Source organism: Bactrocera tryoni, unplaced genomic scaffold (genome assembly GCF_016617805.1).
Source record: "Bactrocera tryoni isolate S06 unplaced genomic scaffold, CSIRO_BtryS06_freeze2 scaffold_11, whole genome shotgun sequence".
Lineage (NCBI taxonomy): Eukaryota > Metazoa > Arthropoda > Insecta > Diptera > Tephritidae > Bactrocera > Bactrocera tryoni.
The window spans coordinates 10,188,144-10,205,663 of NW_024395824.1; the positions used below are offsets into that span (position 1 = coordinate 10,188,144).

General features: G+C 36.5%; 1 protein-coding gene across 13 annotated transcripts in view; it reads left to right on the plus strand.

The window, feature by feature from the left end:
• The window catches only part of LOC120779511 (tetratricopeptide repeat protein 39B-like), a 113,695-nt gene that overhangs the window by 74,597 nt on the left and 21,578 nt on the right, over window positions 1-17,520 (plus strand). For 12 of the 13 annotated variants that reach the window (XM_040111832.1, XM_040111833.1, XM_040111835.1 and 9 more), the window contains one exon: window positions 4,356-4,390. In XM_040111832.1, coding sequence (XP_039967766.1) covers window positions 4,356-4,390 — 35 coding nt within the window. Of the gene's footprint in view, window positions 1-4,355; window positions 4,411-17,520 lie in introns of all 13 variants that reach the window. The other variant, XM_040111841.1, reaches the window with a different exon arrangement.

The following is a 17,520-nucleotide window of genomic DNA, read 5'->3' on the forward strand; positions in this document are numbered from 1 at the left end:
CTAATGTGGTTTTTCTTGAAAAATAATTTAATAAGTCACAACCAGTCAGCATTTAAAAAGAAGCATGGAACCATCGACGCACTCCTCCACCTACAACACTTTATCGCCGATGCGCTCTCAACCAAAAATCACATCACAGTGTTAGCCACTGACTTTGAAAAAGCGTATGATCGCATTGGCATTCATGTCATTTTAAATCAACTCAAAGAGTGGAAAATTGGGAAAAAGATATTTCAAGTCATAAAATCTTTTGTGACTGGGCGGGCATTCCAAGTTAATATCAACGGACAGCTTTCAAAACCTTTTCCACTCAATAACGGTATACCCCAAGGCTCCCCTTTATCGGTTGTCCTATTTGTGATAGCCTTTGAGCAAATAAATAGAATAACAATAAACTACAAAAATATCAATTTAAATATTTATGCAGACGACGCTTTTTTTATACTAAAAATAAGGACTTACCAAGCACTAAAAATACATTTTTAAAGCTACTACTCGAACTCAAACAATGGGGATTAAGATCCGGAGCCACCCTTGCTTATGAAAAGTGCAAAATTTTGCACATCTGTCGAAAACAAGGCTGCCCCGCAATTGATATCAGTGTTGAGCTCACTAACATTCAAAATGTAAAAAACTTAAAAATATTAGGCATTATATTTGATTCTAAATATTCTTTCAAAGAGCACTGTCAGCAGTTAAGAAAAAATCTAGCTACCAGGCTTAATATTATTAAATACTTATCATCAAAAAACCTTTGTATACATACTAACACTTTAATTAATATAACAAGATCAATAATGCTATCAAAAATAGATTATGGACTCCCTATTTACGGGTGGTGCGCTAACACACATATAAAACTTTTGCAAGCGCCATACCATACAGCGGTTCGACGTAGTTTGAACGCTTTCCCCACTTCAACAGTTAAATGTATGTTAGCAGAAGCAGGTCTCCCCTCCATTGTTGAAAGGCGCGACCTCGCTACGTGGAGACTGATCCCAAAGTTTATTAATACCACAAATAAAACGCTATTCAACATATTCCGTCTCGCTGCATCCCACAAACGCAACTACTCCACCAAATCTACTATTCGTCGGTGCATATCCTATTGCAAAGAATTAGAGATTACAACTTTCGGTGTAGTGCACCAAAACGGAACACTCATAACAGCCGGTTGGCTCCCATTGCACTGTCTATTTATACAGCAGAAGCAGTCGCGGTACTACAAGCCGCAGAATTTGCAACTAAAAACAAAGGGCACTTCGTTATTTGCACAGATAGTATGTTTGTAGTCTCAGCAATTAAAAATATTTACCACGATAACTCCATTATCAACCGAATTAGGGACAGACTTATACAATGCAAAAAGAAACTCCAAATCTTTTGGGTTTCTGGGCATAAGGGCATCCCAGGCAACGAGTTTGTCGACGAAGCGGCCAAAAACGCAATCTCATCACCATGTCTAACTTTTAATGCATCGCCAAGAAAGGATTTACAGAAGATGATAAATAGACACCTTCGTGACAAACAAATTTCAGACTGGTCCCATTATCAGCATCTTTACTCCACCATTAATCGTGAATGTGCTAAAGCGCTTTACCCAGCGGATTTGTCAAGGAAAGAAATTACCTATTTCACTCGACTGAGGCTCGGCCACACAGTGATCACGCATGGCCACATTCTTCAATGTGAGCCCTGGTAGCTAGTGTGTATTTACTCAAGTTAGTTTAATATTTCATATTACTCTAATAAATAATAATAATAATAATACTTATACATTTATGTTAACAGTAGAAGTATTTGAAATTAACAGTAATTGCTCTTGATTCAAATGTAATCGTATTTGTTTTATTGTTGTGCTTAACATAGTAATTCCTTTCATACAGTACCCCTTTGTATCTCACTTACTTAAAACTTCATTTCCGATTGTAAATTTGGTACTTAAATTCTGATAAAATTCAAGTTTTGAAAGATTTATTGGTGAAAAATTTTTGCAATCTAGAAGATCATTTTGGAAAAAACTATTTTCAAATAAATAAGAACAGAATTGGAAACAGTACTTAGTAGCTAAAGTAAAGGGAATATTTTTTCGGGATGTTATATTATTTGCGTATTTTTTGAATTCAGCGTGTTTTCCTTCGAATCTAAAACACCATAAAAATTTAAGTGGGCCCAGTTCTTTGATACAATTGACATAATGGACCATGAAGTGGTGTTTTGGTTTTAATTTTTCTTTAAAGCCTGTTGTATAAAATGTATGGTGATCGACAATTAAAGCACGTAGCTCATTCAAAATATTGTCACGGAACTCCTCATCCATAACAATCACATTCTTGGAGGCAACCACAGTTTTCGTACTTCTTTATTATGTCGTTACCAGCTACTGTTTCTTTTAAAACCTCTTCGACGTTGGGTTCGTTGTTTGGGCATGTTGAAGGTGTGCTTGCAGAGCTCAGCCAGCTTCGAATGGATGAAAGGTTTGTTATAGTTCTATCACCACTACAGCACGTGAGCATATCGAACTAGAAAGACATTAATATAAATGATTTATAAGCGTGTTATAAATGTGTGCGAAACCCTCAATGTGAAAATTTAAACGGAAGTTACGCTGAATTTTTAAAATGATTTGCTTACATTATTTTCTAAACGCCATTTTTGCAAGTAGTTCTCTGGCATTAAAAATTTCGTCAATGTCGTGGGAATGGATCATCTGCAAAATTGCTACACTCTTTAAACCACACCTATTGAACTGTATCAATGCATTTGATGACAAATCCTACGAACACAACAAATTATTTAACTGTTCATCACTATCAAAAATTACTACGGACTCATTGTCGACATTTTTCGTTGTAGGGGACTCATCTCCCAACGGACATTGCTCGGCAAATAAAGACAGCTCAGTTGATGGTATCAACTCCTCACTCATAGTGTAAACTAAAATGCACAAAAATTGTTTTTAAACACATATTTTTGTTGAAATAAATGTGTATATAAACCATGACATACCTGCAGAGCAGGCTTTTCGCAAATGTCGTCTTTTATATAAAAAAAATTACTGGGGAAGTTCCTTTTAAACAGCCTTCGTAAGCAGCGGGCGATGCGGCAGGCACACTAATGCAAATGCAAACTATGTAAGCTCCTTTTGCGCAGCTTCACTAAACACGAAATGTCTTGAAGTAATCACTTTCACTTAAATTAATACTTTCAGCACATATATTTACCTATAAAACCCAAATTAAAGTATTTGCGCACGCAACACGTGTTTCTGTTAGAATGATCGATGGATCTGTAAGCGTCAACTTTCCTGTCTTCGTATGGAGAAACAGTAAAATTAAATGCGAAATGGTTGTGACAAATACTTTTACATTTAAAAAAACTGTAATCAAAAGAAAATTAAATACGAAACCTTTAAAACAACTATTTTTATATTAGATTTTAATAAGATGATTTTTAAAAGCACAGCCGCTTTTGATTCAAAAGTGCCGCATTTAAAAAAAGTATTTGAATCAAGAGCAAAGTATTTCCGTCAATAGTTTTGCTGATTGAAACGAATTTCAAAAAATAGCGCGATAGTGACTTTCCTACAGATTAATAATTTTTAGGAAATTTTTGTTTTAGATCAAAATTGCGGCCGCAATCGTCGACATCGTACAGTACCATTTCTTACGTGTCATTTCAACAATTTATTTAACTATTATGCACCCAATAAATAAACATAAAAAAATCACTTTGTGTTCGTCATGAATGTATTTATTTATAAAAAACCGGACCGATTAGTTAATTTCAATATAAAAAAAATCGCGAAAATCAATGATTTTTCTTAAGGTCACACTGAGACGATCTCTTAAATACACAAAATGGTTTAAATATTCTCTACAAAACAACGAAAAATAACTTCAGATAAAATGGAGCTATTGGGCGTTTCTCTTGACGTTGCCATGTACTTGAGGAGTACGAATTTAGGTATGAAACGATGATAACAACGCAAAAACTTAGAAACGACAATTTAAACGACAACGGGAATAGGGCCACAACGTCATAGCCGGACACGCACCTATAAAGTTTAAACAGCGCTATTATCATAAAAAAATTTGAGAATAGAAATATTTTTAGGCATCGTAATGTTAAAAAAACGCCAATACAGCCAATTTTGAACTATTGAAATTTTCGCCAGGACTTGTGTTATATCCTCTCATTTATAATATTATTTATAATGCATTTTCATAAAGTATCTATCTTTTCAATACTTTTACATATCATTACGTGTGAGTGTCATCTTTATCACATATCCTCTACTGATATTCCAGCCTTTTAAAATTAATATTTTTTAATTTATGCTATCTTATCCACAGTTCTTCGATGCCAGCAGTGAACCAGATGACTTTAAGTACGATTACAATTTCTCAGGTTCTATTAATATTTACTTTATTATATATGTTTATTGTATATAAACGTAGAATGTTTGTATGTACTATATGTCTATTTTATGAAAGTACATGAGAACACTAGATTGTTTGGGAAGCATTCTTCCTTCGAGGTCATAGTTAGATGAAAGTAAAAGTAAATAATAAAAGCACATATGAAACTTAGTGAGTTGATGACATAAAAAATAAGTTAATAAGGTCTCAATTATAATTGTAATCTATTCACGGTTTCGTCGAATAATGAATGTTGAATTTTAACGCAACAGTTTTGTTTTTCCACTACCTGAAAGTACTTCCCGGCTTTCATCCTTACAAGTAGCGAAAGTATAAAATATTTGGTTAATCCTTGTTTACTCATTAAATTATATTCCACAATTAAATATTCTCCCTTTTTGCATACTATTTATTTTTATCTTTTAAACATTCGACTTACAGGTTTCAGTTATAATTTCACTTTTTCAAAAATGTTTCATTTTATATAATTTTATATACACTTTTTTGTTTGATTATCTAAAATTTTCCACAATTTTTTTCTGTTGTTTGGACTTAACTTCAAAGGAGGGAACACGTAGCGGATAAAACTACGCTGCTAAGTACCGCTGAAGTACGCTATACTAACGGGAATTGAAAAAAATAGGTACCGTTTTTCGATCGAGTTGATATGGTGTATTGAATGATGCGTTGTGGATGCGGTTTTATGTGTATTAGTGTGTGATGTTCTCGTGAGTTGGTTGTATTGGTGTGATGTGTCGAAGGGTGCAATGTTTTGAAAGGTTGGATGTAAAGAGGAGGTTGTTGTTGGTCGCGCGGCACTCCGAGAAGCGGCTGCAAGAGCGGTGGCCACTGTGGTTCGGAGCCCTGGAGTTTTCACAGGGCGCGACACGTTGATAGATGCCCGTATAGTTGGCTTTGATGCTGCTACCGTATACATGTCCATGTAAGGTTAGGTTAGGCTAAACTGGTAGGCAACAAGCTATGCATAGACCAGTTTTGGTCCTTTGCGATACCAGATGGAGTTCAGTTCCTAGGTTCAAGAAAAGTAGTTATAGCAGACTCTGCGGCCTCACTATCGATACCACCTCCAGTGTATCATACCGTGGGGACCCTAAATGCTTACAGCGTAATCTTGCCAATGCGGGACAAGTGCACAAGAGAAGCTCCACTGTTTCCCTGGTGTCCTGCTCTAAGCATTTCTTGCAGTCTTCTCGATCCAGCCGAACCATTATGCGGGCGTGTGCCGCCACCAGACAGTGACCAGTTAGTATTCCGATCATTTTCCTACAGGATCTTCTATCGTGTGCCAATAGGAATTTTTTGTAATTCCGATCTACAGCTTTGCACATGACTGCAAAGCACCCAGGTAGCTCGTTCCACCGTGTTTTAATTTTCCTTACCATGCTTGTGTCGAGATTGGTTTCCCAATGTTTACCAATGTTTTTTCGGATGTTAGCCGCACACCATTGTGGGCAATCTCGTCCACTATTTCATAGCCCTCGATGCCTTTGTGGCTTGGCACCTGGTAGAAGTTAAGTTACTTACTTCTGGCTACTCTTTCCGCTGTTGCCCTGTTTCCTAAAATACTTCTGGAGAGTATATTCCCGTACCACGCCAGAAGTCGTCCAGCCGATTTTGCTGCGCAGTTTCCAGCGAAGAGGTCTATAGGTGGCAGGTTTAGTACCAGCCACTATTGGAGTTGTTCTTAAAGCTCCCGTTACGCACAGCGCAGCGAGCCGCTGGACCCTTTCCATTGGCTTCCGGTAGGTGGATTCCCGTACGCTTGTCCACCATACTGGTGCACCGTAGATCAGAATTGGTTTATCGATAGCTGTGTAGCACCGGTGCATGAGAGAGGGAGAGAGCCCCAAGGTTGAGTCGAGCATCTGCCTACACGCATATAGAGCATTGCTGGCTCTCCTCACTCTTTCTTCTACGTTATGTTTCCACAGCAGCTTGTTGTCCAAGACTCCTCCAAGGTACTTGGTACAGTCCTGAATCCTGAGAGAGAGTTGTGTCCCATTTATTGAAGGGAGCCTCCACAGAGGAATTTTGTGTTTTCTTGTAAACACAAGCAGATCCTTTTTCTGTGGGAACAACCCCAGACCCATTTGCGATGCCCAGTTCTGGAATGTATTGAGAGTGGTGGTCATAATACTGCTAATGGTCTATATACACCAACCCGTTATTAAGATGGCCATGTCAACCGCTTATGCCTCTATCTTAGGGGCTTTGCCTTCAAAGTTTCTTAACAGTTTATTCGCCAATAATGTCCATAGAAGCGGAGGTAGCACTCCATTTCGGGGAATACCTCTACAGACTTCCTTGGTCATTTTAGCGTCCATCCATGCTCTTATCCATCAAAAGGCTTCTGATCCAGCGTTGTATAGCAGGGTCAACACCCATTGACTGGATACTATTAAGAATAAATTCCGTACAGACGTTGTTTAACGCTCAAGAAATGTCCAGAAATGATCTTTATCTTCAAGAGCCTTTTCGATACTAAATACCAGTGTATGAGGAGCAGTCTCTGCTGATCGGCCTTGAGAAGCTTCTAGGAGGCGATTGTCCTGCGCATCATCTTCTTGTAATCTCTTAAAAGATCTTTATATTCATTCCAACAGTCCTCGCTTTCTGCCTGCTTGGCCCAGTTGAAACATTCCCGTACTCTACGTCTGCAGGACTCAAGCTCTTGTTTCTTTCAGGGGGCTTCGTTTTATGCTTATGGCACTTGTTCCTGATCTTTGCTTTCAATCTAATGGAGAAGTACATAGATGTATCTATAGTCAGAGAACGACGGTCAGTTTTCTACCAATGCACCCCTAGTTGTGTACATATAGAGTTATGTTTAGAACGTTTCTGGAAGTGGGCCGTACGTAGGTAGGTTCCTCACCTCGAGCTAGCTACCACTAGACTATGTTGTAAAATATAATTGAGTAGGGAATCACATAGTTGATTGATATCGGCGCTGCCCCAAACGTGGGCGTTTGCATCAGCCCCACCACCTACGCTTGATTCTTCTGCTGGATGTAGCCGTCAGCCGTTGAAGCTCTGCCGTTAGCACCTCGCAATCGTGTGGCATATAGCAGGATGCAAGGAGTAAAGACTCATCCTTAGCATCTTCAATATCGCTGATCTAACCTTGTTAATTACCCTCGGTTTTGTGGTTTTGTGACTTCAGCCAAGCGACCACATTACCCGATGAAATCCATGGCTCCTGGACTAAAGTCAAGTCGTCGTTGCCCTTCTCTAAATTGAGAATTAGTTCGGCAAAGTTGTTCTTATTTTCGTGAAGGTACACTTGGAGTACCCTCAGCTCTTGTTTCTGGACCATCAGACCTTCTGTAGGAAAGTGAAGTAGCTGTGATATCTTCTATGCCCAGATCTTTCCAACTTCGTAGATAGATTTCGCTATGCCCTCCAGACACTAGTTGGCACGTCTGGATTCGGTCAAATGCCGTTTTGCAATTTCATTGTCTGCCGCCGTTGCTTTGGACGTTGTGGGTTTGTCCACGTGCTTGACATCAAGCTTCCCTCTTTTTCGGGGTTGTTTTAATTTCACCTTCCGTCGAAAGCTGCCTCTTTGCAGTGATATGCTCCTCAATGCGGTGAGCATGCGCTGGATCCCAGGCATTACACCAGTTTCGAATGGTGAAGTGTGCCCGGCCATTCTTTGTTTCCTCTCTAGCCCAAGCCAGCCATTTCACCTCCTCTTTCTTCAGACTGAGATGGTTGCAAATTCCGACCGCCGCCTTGAATCTCTTTGTTATCAACCCCTCCTTGCTTGGCTTCTTCCGGGGACCTTTCTTGTCGTCAGAGTTGAAACTCTCGGTCGTATGCACAGGAGAGCGAAGAAGCTATTCTTCTCCGTTAGTGCTTACAGCGCTTTCTTGGTTCGAGTCTTCAGGGACTTTTTTTTTTAAATTTTTCTAAATTTTTTTTTACATAAATTTTGTCATCGTCATTTAATTGTCAATAAATTATAAAAAATATGGGGACGATAGCCAGGCGTTTTGTGAGCATTAAAAAAAATTATGCAAATCGGTTGAGTAGTTCGATCGGAATCATGTCCGCCAGTTTAAAAAAGTGTGTTTTGAGAAAAACGCTTTTAAAGTCTACTTTTTCGAAACCTTCCAATGGTAAAGTGGGTAGTGGGTTTCTACATTAATTCTAAAAAAAAAAAGATTACCCTACTGACCCCCTTAATGTTTAGTCGCTCTATAAAGTTGAGCATGTACATAACTATTCTGTGTTAGTGACTCGAATGCTTGTAGAAGACTGTGACTTCCAAACAAGAAGTATACATACAGTAGCGAACAGTGAAATCCGGACAACCCGTTTGTATTTAAAGCACGATTGTAACCGATAAGTGTAATTTTTTGCGGAAAAGTTTATTCTTTCACTTAAATTAGTGCTTTGAAAACGTTTTATAACAACTTTTAGTTTTATTTTTCAATAGTTTCAAAATTTATTTCTTGCTCGTTCTTGGTTAAAGCTTAAATGTGCCAAATTAAAAAAACAAATGTCCGAATTGGAGAAAAGTAATATTTTGATTTTCCGAAAAGAAAATCTGACCATTTGGGAAATTAGTGATAGTGTTGACTTCAGCGGGTCTTCCATTGGAGAATTTCTAAAAAATGTCGATAAAACCAGGTCTCTTAAGAGAAAAACTGGCTCTGTAGCAAATAAGAAGACAAGTTCTAAGGAAGATCGGGTTATACGTTCTATCAGCTTGAGGGGTCGTTTCAAAACTGCTGAGGACATTGAAGTGGATTTATTTGAAGATATGAAAGTTAGCGCAAGAACTGTTCGTCGAAGGCTTCAAGACGTTGGTTTGAAGGCTCGTCGGGCCGCCAAAAAAACACTTTTAACCTCGAAAATGCGTCAAAACATCAAAATTGGACTCAACTTGATTGCCAAAATGTAATCTTTTCAGATGAGTCCAAATTTAACATTTTTTGCAGCGACGGTATGCCCTACGTGGGAAGGAGAACTGGTGAGCGGTTCAAGGACGAAGGTGTTGTTAAGCAGGGAGGCAGCCGAATGATCTAGGGTTGCTTTTCCTACTATGGCCTTGGGCAACTAGCCCTAATAGAAGGAACCGTCAATAGCAATAAGTGTCAGGAGATGCTTGACGCCAATTTAATACCTTCAATGAAAAACCACTTTTCACGAGCGGATGTCCTTATTTTTCAGGATGACTTTGCGCCCTGCCATCGTGCCAAAATAGTAAGTATCCAGTTTTTTGTACAACTAGAGATTATTGCTATAATTTTAATTACAAATTGTATACCTATCCTTTTTTCTTTCTTTAAGGTGAAAAATTATTTATCAAAAAATCGTGGTCTGGACTTTGGAGTGGCCAGGTAACAGTCCGGATCTCAATTCCATTGAGAACCTTTGGTTTATAATGAAGGCTCCGGTAGCACAGAAGAGACCAAAAAATTTAGTAGAGCTGAACGGAATTCTCGAAGAAGCGTGGTATAACGGTATTGGAGCAGTAACATTAAAAAACCCCATAAATTCAATGCCCGAGCGTATAAAAGCCTTTATAAAAAGCAAAATAGGTTTGAAAAAATACTAAAAAGAGTGCTTTTGTATAGATTAAAATTTCCTTTAACTAAAGCTATAAAATCATGTCTCTACTGTAAATAAAAAAAAATATTTCTGTTTATATTGCTAGTTACCAAAATGATACAATATCTAAATTGAATAAAAAAAATGTATAAGTGCAATCCACTACACTGACTTTTTTACGCTTAATACTAACGTATTAAATAAATTTTATTGTTTTAAAATAAGCAATTTAAACATTCCACCAAAATAACAATGAAAAACTATGATTTTTTAGTTGTCTGGATTTCAGTGTCCGCTACTGTACGTTTGTGATTTTAAGACCTGGGTTGCCGGAGGAAAATTTTACTTGATGTCTTCTGCCAATTCATGGAGTATGAATGGCTGAGTATGGAGCACATTTAACGCTGAAGGTCATCGTTTTTAATTTAAAGTCGATAATGGACTAATGGAGGATTTTCGAAAATAATTCGCTGAAAAACTTGATCGTGTTTATGTACGACGAATTGTCTATAATTTTTTCGACATCCCATGAGCTGACTTTCTCCATGTGGTTTAAATGGAGGTATTCGTCTAAGACCTATGACGAGTGTGTGAGGAAATTCTGGCTTTAGTGGTAGTCGTACGACGTACCGACCATTATCTGATCTAGTAGTTGGTGCTTTGTAAAGGTCTTCACAGGGGTTGTAATTAAATTGGGAGAAAGTTCTTTTAACTCCCAAAATTTTCTCAGTTATGATTTGAGGTATTCTTTTGAGATTTCCTCAACTTGAATTGTCATGGCGGTAACTGGTTCTGTAACTAGCTCACTTAGAATCCACCCAAACATAGTATTTTGGACTAGAAGGGTGGTTGAAATTTTATCAAAACCTTCAAGAATTATTTGTGATAAAAGATCACTGCCTAATAGAATGCCTATTTGAGCAAGGGTGGTGAAGTAGGGATCTGCTAGTTTAAGTGCGAAAACTTTTCCCAGTGTTTGTTATTTGTATGATAGCTAGCTTGGAAGCATAATTGTTAGTTAGCGGGAAAACAATAGTTTCTGTTTGAATGCGTTGATTCGCTTGAGACGAAATTAGACTAATGCTGTCGATTTTATTAGAGTTTTGAACTACACATCCGCCCAGTTGGCTAGTTTTGTTGGCAGTTTTAGACGATGAAGACGACTGCTGTGGGGTACCCGACTTTGATTTTCGCTGTGTATCATTTAAGTTTTTAGTGCCTTTAAGCAGCATATTGTTACTTGGCACTTTGTATTTCAGGATTTGCTGTTGCAATTAATCCCATACTTCTTTTAACATTAGGGTTATTTTAAAGTGACCTGGAAAAATTTGTAATGTGAAGCAATTATGTCGTTTATGACAATACACGCGATTAAGTTTGCTTTCGCAATCTTTAAGCAAGCAGTCGGTACAAAGTCTTTTCGTTCTTACGAAATTGTTTCGGTCGCTAATATTAAAGTTTTTGTTTTCTAGCAAGATTTGAGCTCCTTTACACAGTTCGCATGACGTTTATTCATGCTGTTCGGCTGTGAATGATTGATTTAAAAAAAAAACCTCTATTTAAATTGTAGTTGCTACTAGCTTGGGTTCTATTGCAGCTTCTATTGAGGTCGTTTTCAACGTTTTTCGTTCTGACTAAGTATTTATTTGCCCTTTCTGCAATTTTATAAATAGTAGTAAAATATTCTTTCACTTGCTTTGCGTTTGCGTTGAGCATTTTCTTCGCGATGAGAGCGATTGCTCCCACTAAAAAAACGATTTTTCTGATAATGCTGCTGTGCATATGTATACTTATGTATTTACCAGAATAGGGTCCCAATTATTTGTGGAATTGTTTTGTGTTGATAGAACCGGCAAACAATTTGAAAGTTTGATAAATGCTTCTCCTGTTTCCCTTTGAATTTTTGACTAGCTCATTAATATCGTTTTTTGCTTATCGACCAAAATTTTCTCGTTTTGATATTGTGCTTTAGAGCTTCCCAAGCCAAATTGAAATTATCGTCTTTTAGTGCAAACTGTTTTACTATTACGTCGGCTTGAGCTTTAGTTTTATATTGGAAGTGATACAATTTTTGTATCTTTGTTTCTTCATACTGGTCTAAGTAGTTTTCACTTTCGGAAATAATTTTTATAGCTGAAAAGGCTTTGAAATTTTTTTGTATCTCTCTGTTTTGAGCGAATTACTTTTACTTAAAGTAAAAGTGGGTCATATACCATATTTTTTTAGCTGCACCGGGATAGAGAGTATTTTAATACTCTTAAGACTAACTTGTTACATGGATTGTAATGCTATTTATACTAACTAGTATTTTTACTTATTATTAGTTGATAGTTTGTTTACATATGATATATTGTTTGTTTCGGTTTGTTTACATATAATATATTGTTTGCTTTGATAAATTTCCTTTGTTCTAAATTAAGGTTGTTTTGATATTTTGTGTATACTCATATAAGATAAGATTATATTATAAAGAATACGTTCCGTAACTAGCATGCAGCTTCTTTAGGAATATCTAATAATTGTGATGTTCTTGGTTTATCCTCTTTGGCTTTATCTGATTGCACTTAGATGTTGAATTTTATTAAACTATAAACATATACAAGTTTTTATGGAATATACCAAAAAGTATTGCTTTTAAGTTGTTTTAACTATAGAAAGATTCGTTGAAAATTTTTAGATTGTCTTGCTGTTTAAAAAAATATTTCAAATGAGTTAAGCTTTCGTTTATATATATTTACTAGAGGACACGTTCATGCTTTACTGTGGGTGACGCATAGATAATACTACTATTACCATCTATATGATTTCTATTAGTTAGATTATAACTATTATTAGTTAATGAGATATAGCATTTTTGTGAAGCAACTTGTGTTAGTTTACAAAAACAATGGATCATAAAAGCATTTCGTGTGTTAATAAAGCATTACTTTTTGGGGGAAAATACTGTTGAATTTGGGCTTTGCACCAGGGAAATCAACCGTTGAAAAGAGCCTTGCTAAGTTGGAAAGAGGCGAAATGAGTACGGAGGACAATAATGGAAGTGGACGCCCTAAAGAGGCGAAAGTTCCGTGCAAAGTGGGTGCCTCGCAAGTTCATAATCTAACAAAAACAACGAATTGCTCATTCTGAGGAGTGTTTGAGTGCTCTTTAATCGTAATAAAACCGAATTTTTGCATCGGTGTGTGACAATAGAAATACGGCTCCATCATTTCATACTGAAGTCCAATCGACAGACATTATAGTGGACTGCACATGATGAACCGGTCTTCAAGCGCGGAAAGACGAAAAAGTCGGAGGGCAAGGTTATGACATCCTTACGTACAGCTGCAACCGCAACCATTGGATTTCGGAAAATGCAAAAGAACAGCTGGTACGATGAGGAGTGCCGTGTCGCAGTGGAAAAAAAGCAGAATGCCCACCTCGCAGTGTTAAAATTGACCACGACACCTGCGAGATAGGATAGATACCTAGAGTTGAAGAGGGAAGGGAGACGCATTTGCAGACAAAAAAGAGAGAGGACGAAATGCGTGAGTATAAAGAGCTTGATAAGCTGGCCGAGATCGGTAATGCTTGAAAATTCTACGAAAAGAAGCGGCGTCTAACAGAAGGTTTCAAGACCGGAGCATACTCTTGTAGAACCCCCAGAGGTAATGTAGTGACTGATGCCCAGAGAATACTACAATTATGGAAGGAACAGTTCTCCAGCCTCTTGAATGGGAGTGAAAGTATGACTCCAGAAGATGTCCATCCCCATCCCGACCACGAAAAAGTTCGAATAGCAATTACCCGTCTGAAAAACAACAAAGTGGCGGAGGGTCGATGGATTGCCGGCCGAACAATTCAAAAAAGGCGGGGAAGAATCAGCTTTATCAACTTCTTTGTAGAGTATAGACGGACGGATGGATGTCCAACGATTGGAATTTTAGTGTACTATGACCAATCTACAAAAAGGAAGATTCTTCAATCTGCGAGCGTATTGTTTGCTCCATCAAGATCGGGAAAGACCTCTTCGAACCGTTCGAAACCGAACGAGGTTTCAGACAAGGGGACTTTCTATCGTGCACCTTCTTCAATCTACTGGTGCAGAAAATAATTCGAGCTGCAGAGCTTAATCAATAAGGTACAATCTTCTAAAAGAGTGTACAGCTACTGGCGTACGCCGATAATATTGATATCACCGATATATGTTTGTATATATTTATATTTAATAAATATGTATAAAAAAGACTAGAGCAGGCATACTTAATTCCGAGCGCGAAAATTGCGAATAAATATATTAGTATATATGTATATACTTATATGGATAAATGCGGATATATTTGGACATTTTATGAATGACATTGAAACAAAGTGCAGAGAATCTTGGATTATCATACTGCTGAAGTTGTTAGACTTTGGCTTCTGTACAATGCTCCAAGACAGCTTAAAACGCCTCCACAATCACCTGACCTAAATCCTATTGAGCACCTATGGGATCTTTTAGAAAAAAAATGAGTCAGCATACAATAACAAGTAAAGAGACTTTACGAAGTGTTATGCAGGCAGAATGGTTCCGGATTACAGATGAGAAAACAGATAAGTTAGTAAGATCTATGCCAAATCGATTGAGTCAGGTCTTAAAACAACGTGGCTATCCAACAAAATATTGAATTTAATTTTTATTTATCACAGAGGACTCGTCTACGTTTTACTGTGGCTGATACAAAGGTAGTACTAATAATACATATTACGAAACGGTTCACAAGCGTGGAAAGACAAACAAATTGGCTGGCAAGGTTATGGCAGCAGTTTTTTGAGATGCACGTCGTATATTATTCATTGAAAGATTACTGAGCCAGTTTTAATTCATTGCACTGTGTATTTGATTGCAGTTATATTATACCATTCCCAATATTTAGCAATTTTATTATTTTTTAGGAAGGATCAATTTGCATGCGTACATTTGCATATACTTCATCGTTTCCGTTTAAATACTGCAATGCTTTGTGCAACGCTTTAAAAAGATTTCTATATATCTCAAATTATAATAGACGTTTTCATCAACACTCCAGTTATTCCGCCATATTTTTATGCTAGATATCGCGTTTGGTTTGTTATGAATGCATTTGCGTCCTTCGCCCATAAACTAGCAAAGTATCCGCAATGTCTTGACGACGAAAATATCAATGCCATTTTTTGTTGTGATATTAAATATATCTGACGGGTTCGTCTTAAAAATAACTGGCTGGTTCTAGAGCACAATCAGTATAGCCAATATACTAAGCATGTATGGATATGAATTTTTTTTACTTATTTCTTTCTATTTTTTAATTACTAAAATTTTCAAATGATTCTTACATGAATTTTGAACAAATGCTTATGATTTGAAATATAATTTTTTATTTATGAATTGTATTGAGTTTTAACATAAAGATACAAACAGTATCCTTTGACCTTACCCTAGTTCTAAGCTAGTACTTCCCCACAAATTTTTAGCCAAATCGGTTCAGCTGTTCTTGAGTTATAAATGGTGTAACTAACACGACTTTATTTTATATATGTAGATATAGATTTTTAATGCCTTTGTAACTAATTTTAAAGCAGAACGCAGACTTTGTGGTGCCTATTTTTATTTGTTCTTACACTAAAATATTGTTATAATAAAACTGAAAATACGAATATACATTTTTGTGCTTACATTTTGAACTTATGATTATAAAGAAGAAATACATGTAAAATGTTCGGTTGCACCCGAAAAAATGTGGAAAATTTGCAATCATACAAGTAAATATAGTTACATAAATAAATATATTTTTTTTGTGTTTGATTAATCGTAATATGTATAATTGTCTCTTGTTTTATTGTTTTTTTTTTTTTATTTCGCCTTTGCTTAGTTATTTTAAGCGATCCTGCTTTCTGCTTTATAAGCATATGTACATATATATTGTAGGCATATACTATACATCATATACTTGTAAGCGTACTTAGTGGTAATGTTATTAGTCGTTATGATTATTTTAATAATGTTATTGAGAGAAGTTTGATAAGCGATTTGATTTTGCCACCGGGATTGTTGAACTTCTTTCTCATTGTTTGTTGTGGTGAGTTCCCGCTCCTTATGTGTTTGAGAGTTTTTTTGCTGCTTGGTATTAATTAGCGCCCGGCTTTGAATTGTATTTGTTTTTTTTTTTGCACTAAAAGGTCTTCTCTGTTTTTGCGCCCGTTGTTTTTCATTAATTCCTCCACTCTATGTATGCATATAGTATACTTCCTCACTAGCACTGTAATTTGGTATTTGTTTTATTTAAATAAAATTTTGTTTCCTTTTTTGTCTTTTTTTATTATTGGAATTCAGTTTAATTTTGTTATTTATATTAATTAAATATATAAATACATTTCGACCATTTCCATTTTTTTGTTTTAGTTTTACCGTAGATACCTTTCAGAACGGCTCGAAAGACCATATGTTTTATTACTTAATTATATTCCACAATTAACTTTTCTCCCTTATAACTTCACTTTTTCAAACATTTTTAGTTTTATTTAATTTCAAATAAACTTTATTCGTTGGATTATAATGTACACTCAGTCCTTTTTTTACGCGATTTTCGGTTCTGCCACTAATCGCGTAAAAAAAAAAATCGCGTAAAAATGGTTAGTTTTCCAATATTAACTGACAAATTGGATCCGAATATAAGCCGCCTCCTGGTAAGTCGACATACTGGCCTAGTGATAGATGAAAAATACCAGACAATGGATTTTGCTGTAGTCAAAATATATGTAGATGGATCGCTTATGACAGCTGATACATGTACAGATTTATCATCTGATCATTCTCCTGTACTAATAAAGCTATACGAACAGCCCATGATATTTGAGCCAAAAGTTTCTCTAACATCATATAAAACTAACTGGTTGAAGTATAGAAAGTATATCAGCAGCCATATAAATATTGATTGCAAAATAAATACAGAAAGGGACATTGATGAAAATATAAGAGAAATTAATGACCTAATAACGAATGCAGCTGTATTGGCAACACCAAAAAGAAACAATAAACCAGTTGGTTTTAGAAAGATCACCAATAATGAAATAGAGAAGCTTGTAAATGAGAAGAGAAGAGCTAGGCGAGAATGGCAGTTAAATCGCTCCCCTTCAACTGAAATCTGCTGTACGAAAGCTAAAAAAAGCGCTTAAACGCGAAGAAGAACACAACACCGAAAATTATATAAAGAAATTGTGTCCAAATTCTAGCAAACAAAACTCCCTTTGGAAAGCCCAAAAGTCTTTCAAGCCACCAGTAGATTCCAACATGCCTCTAAGACAGTTGAATGGTAATTGGGCACGTAGTGATGAGGATAAGGCAAATTGCTTTGCAAATCACCTAGAAAAGGTATTTCAACCCAATTGCCCAAAAAACAATTTTGAGTTGCCAATCTTGCCTAATACCGCAAACGAGTCGCATGTGTCTATTAGGACTTCTACTTCTGAAGTTACTAGAATAATAAAGGAACTTAACCCTAAAAAGTCACCAGGACATGAT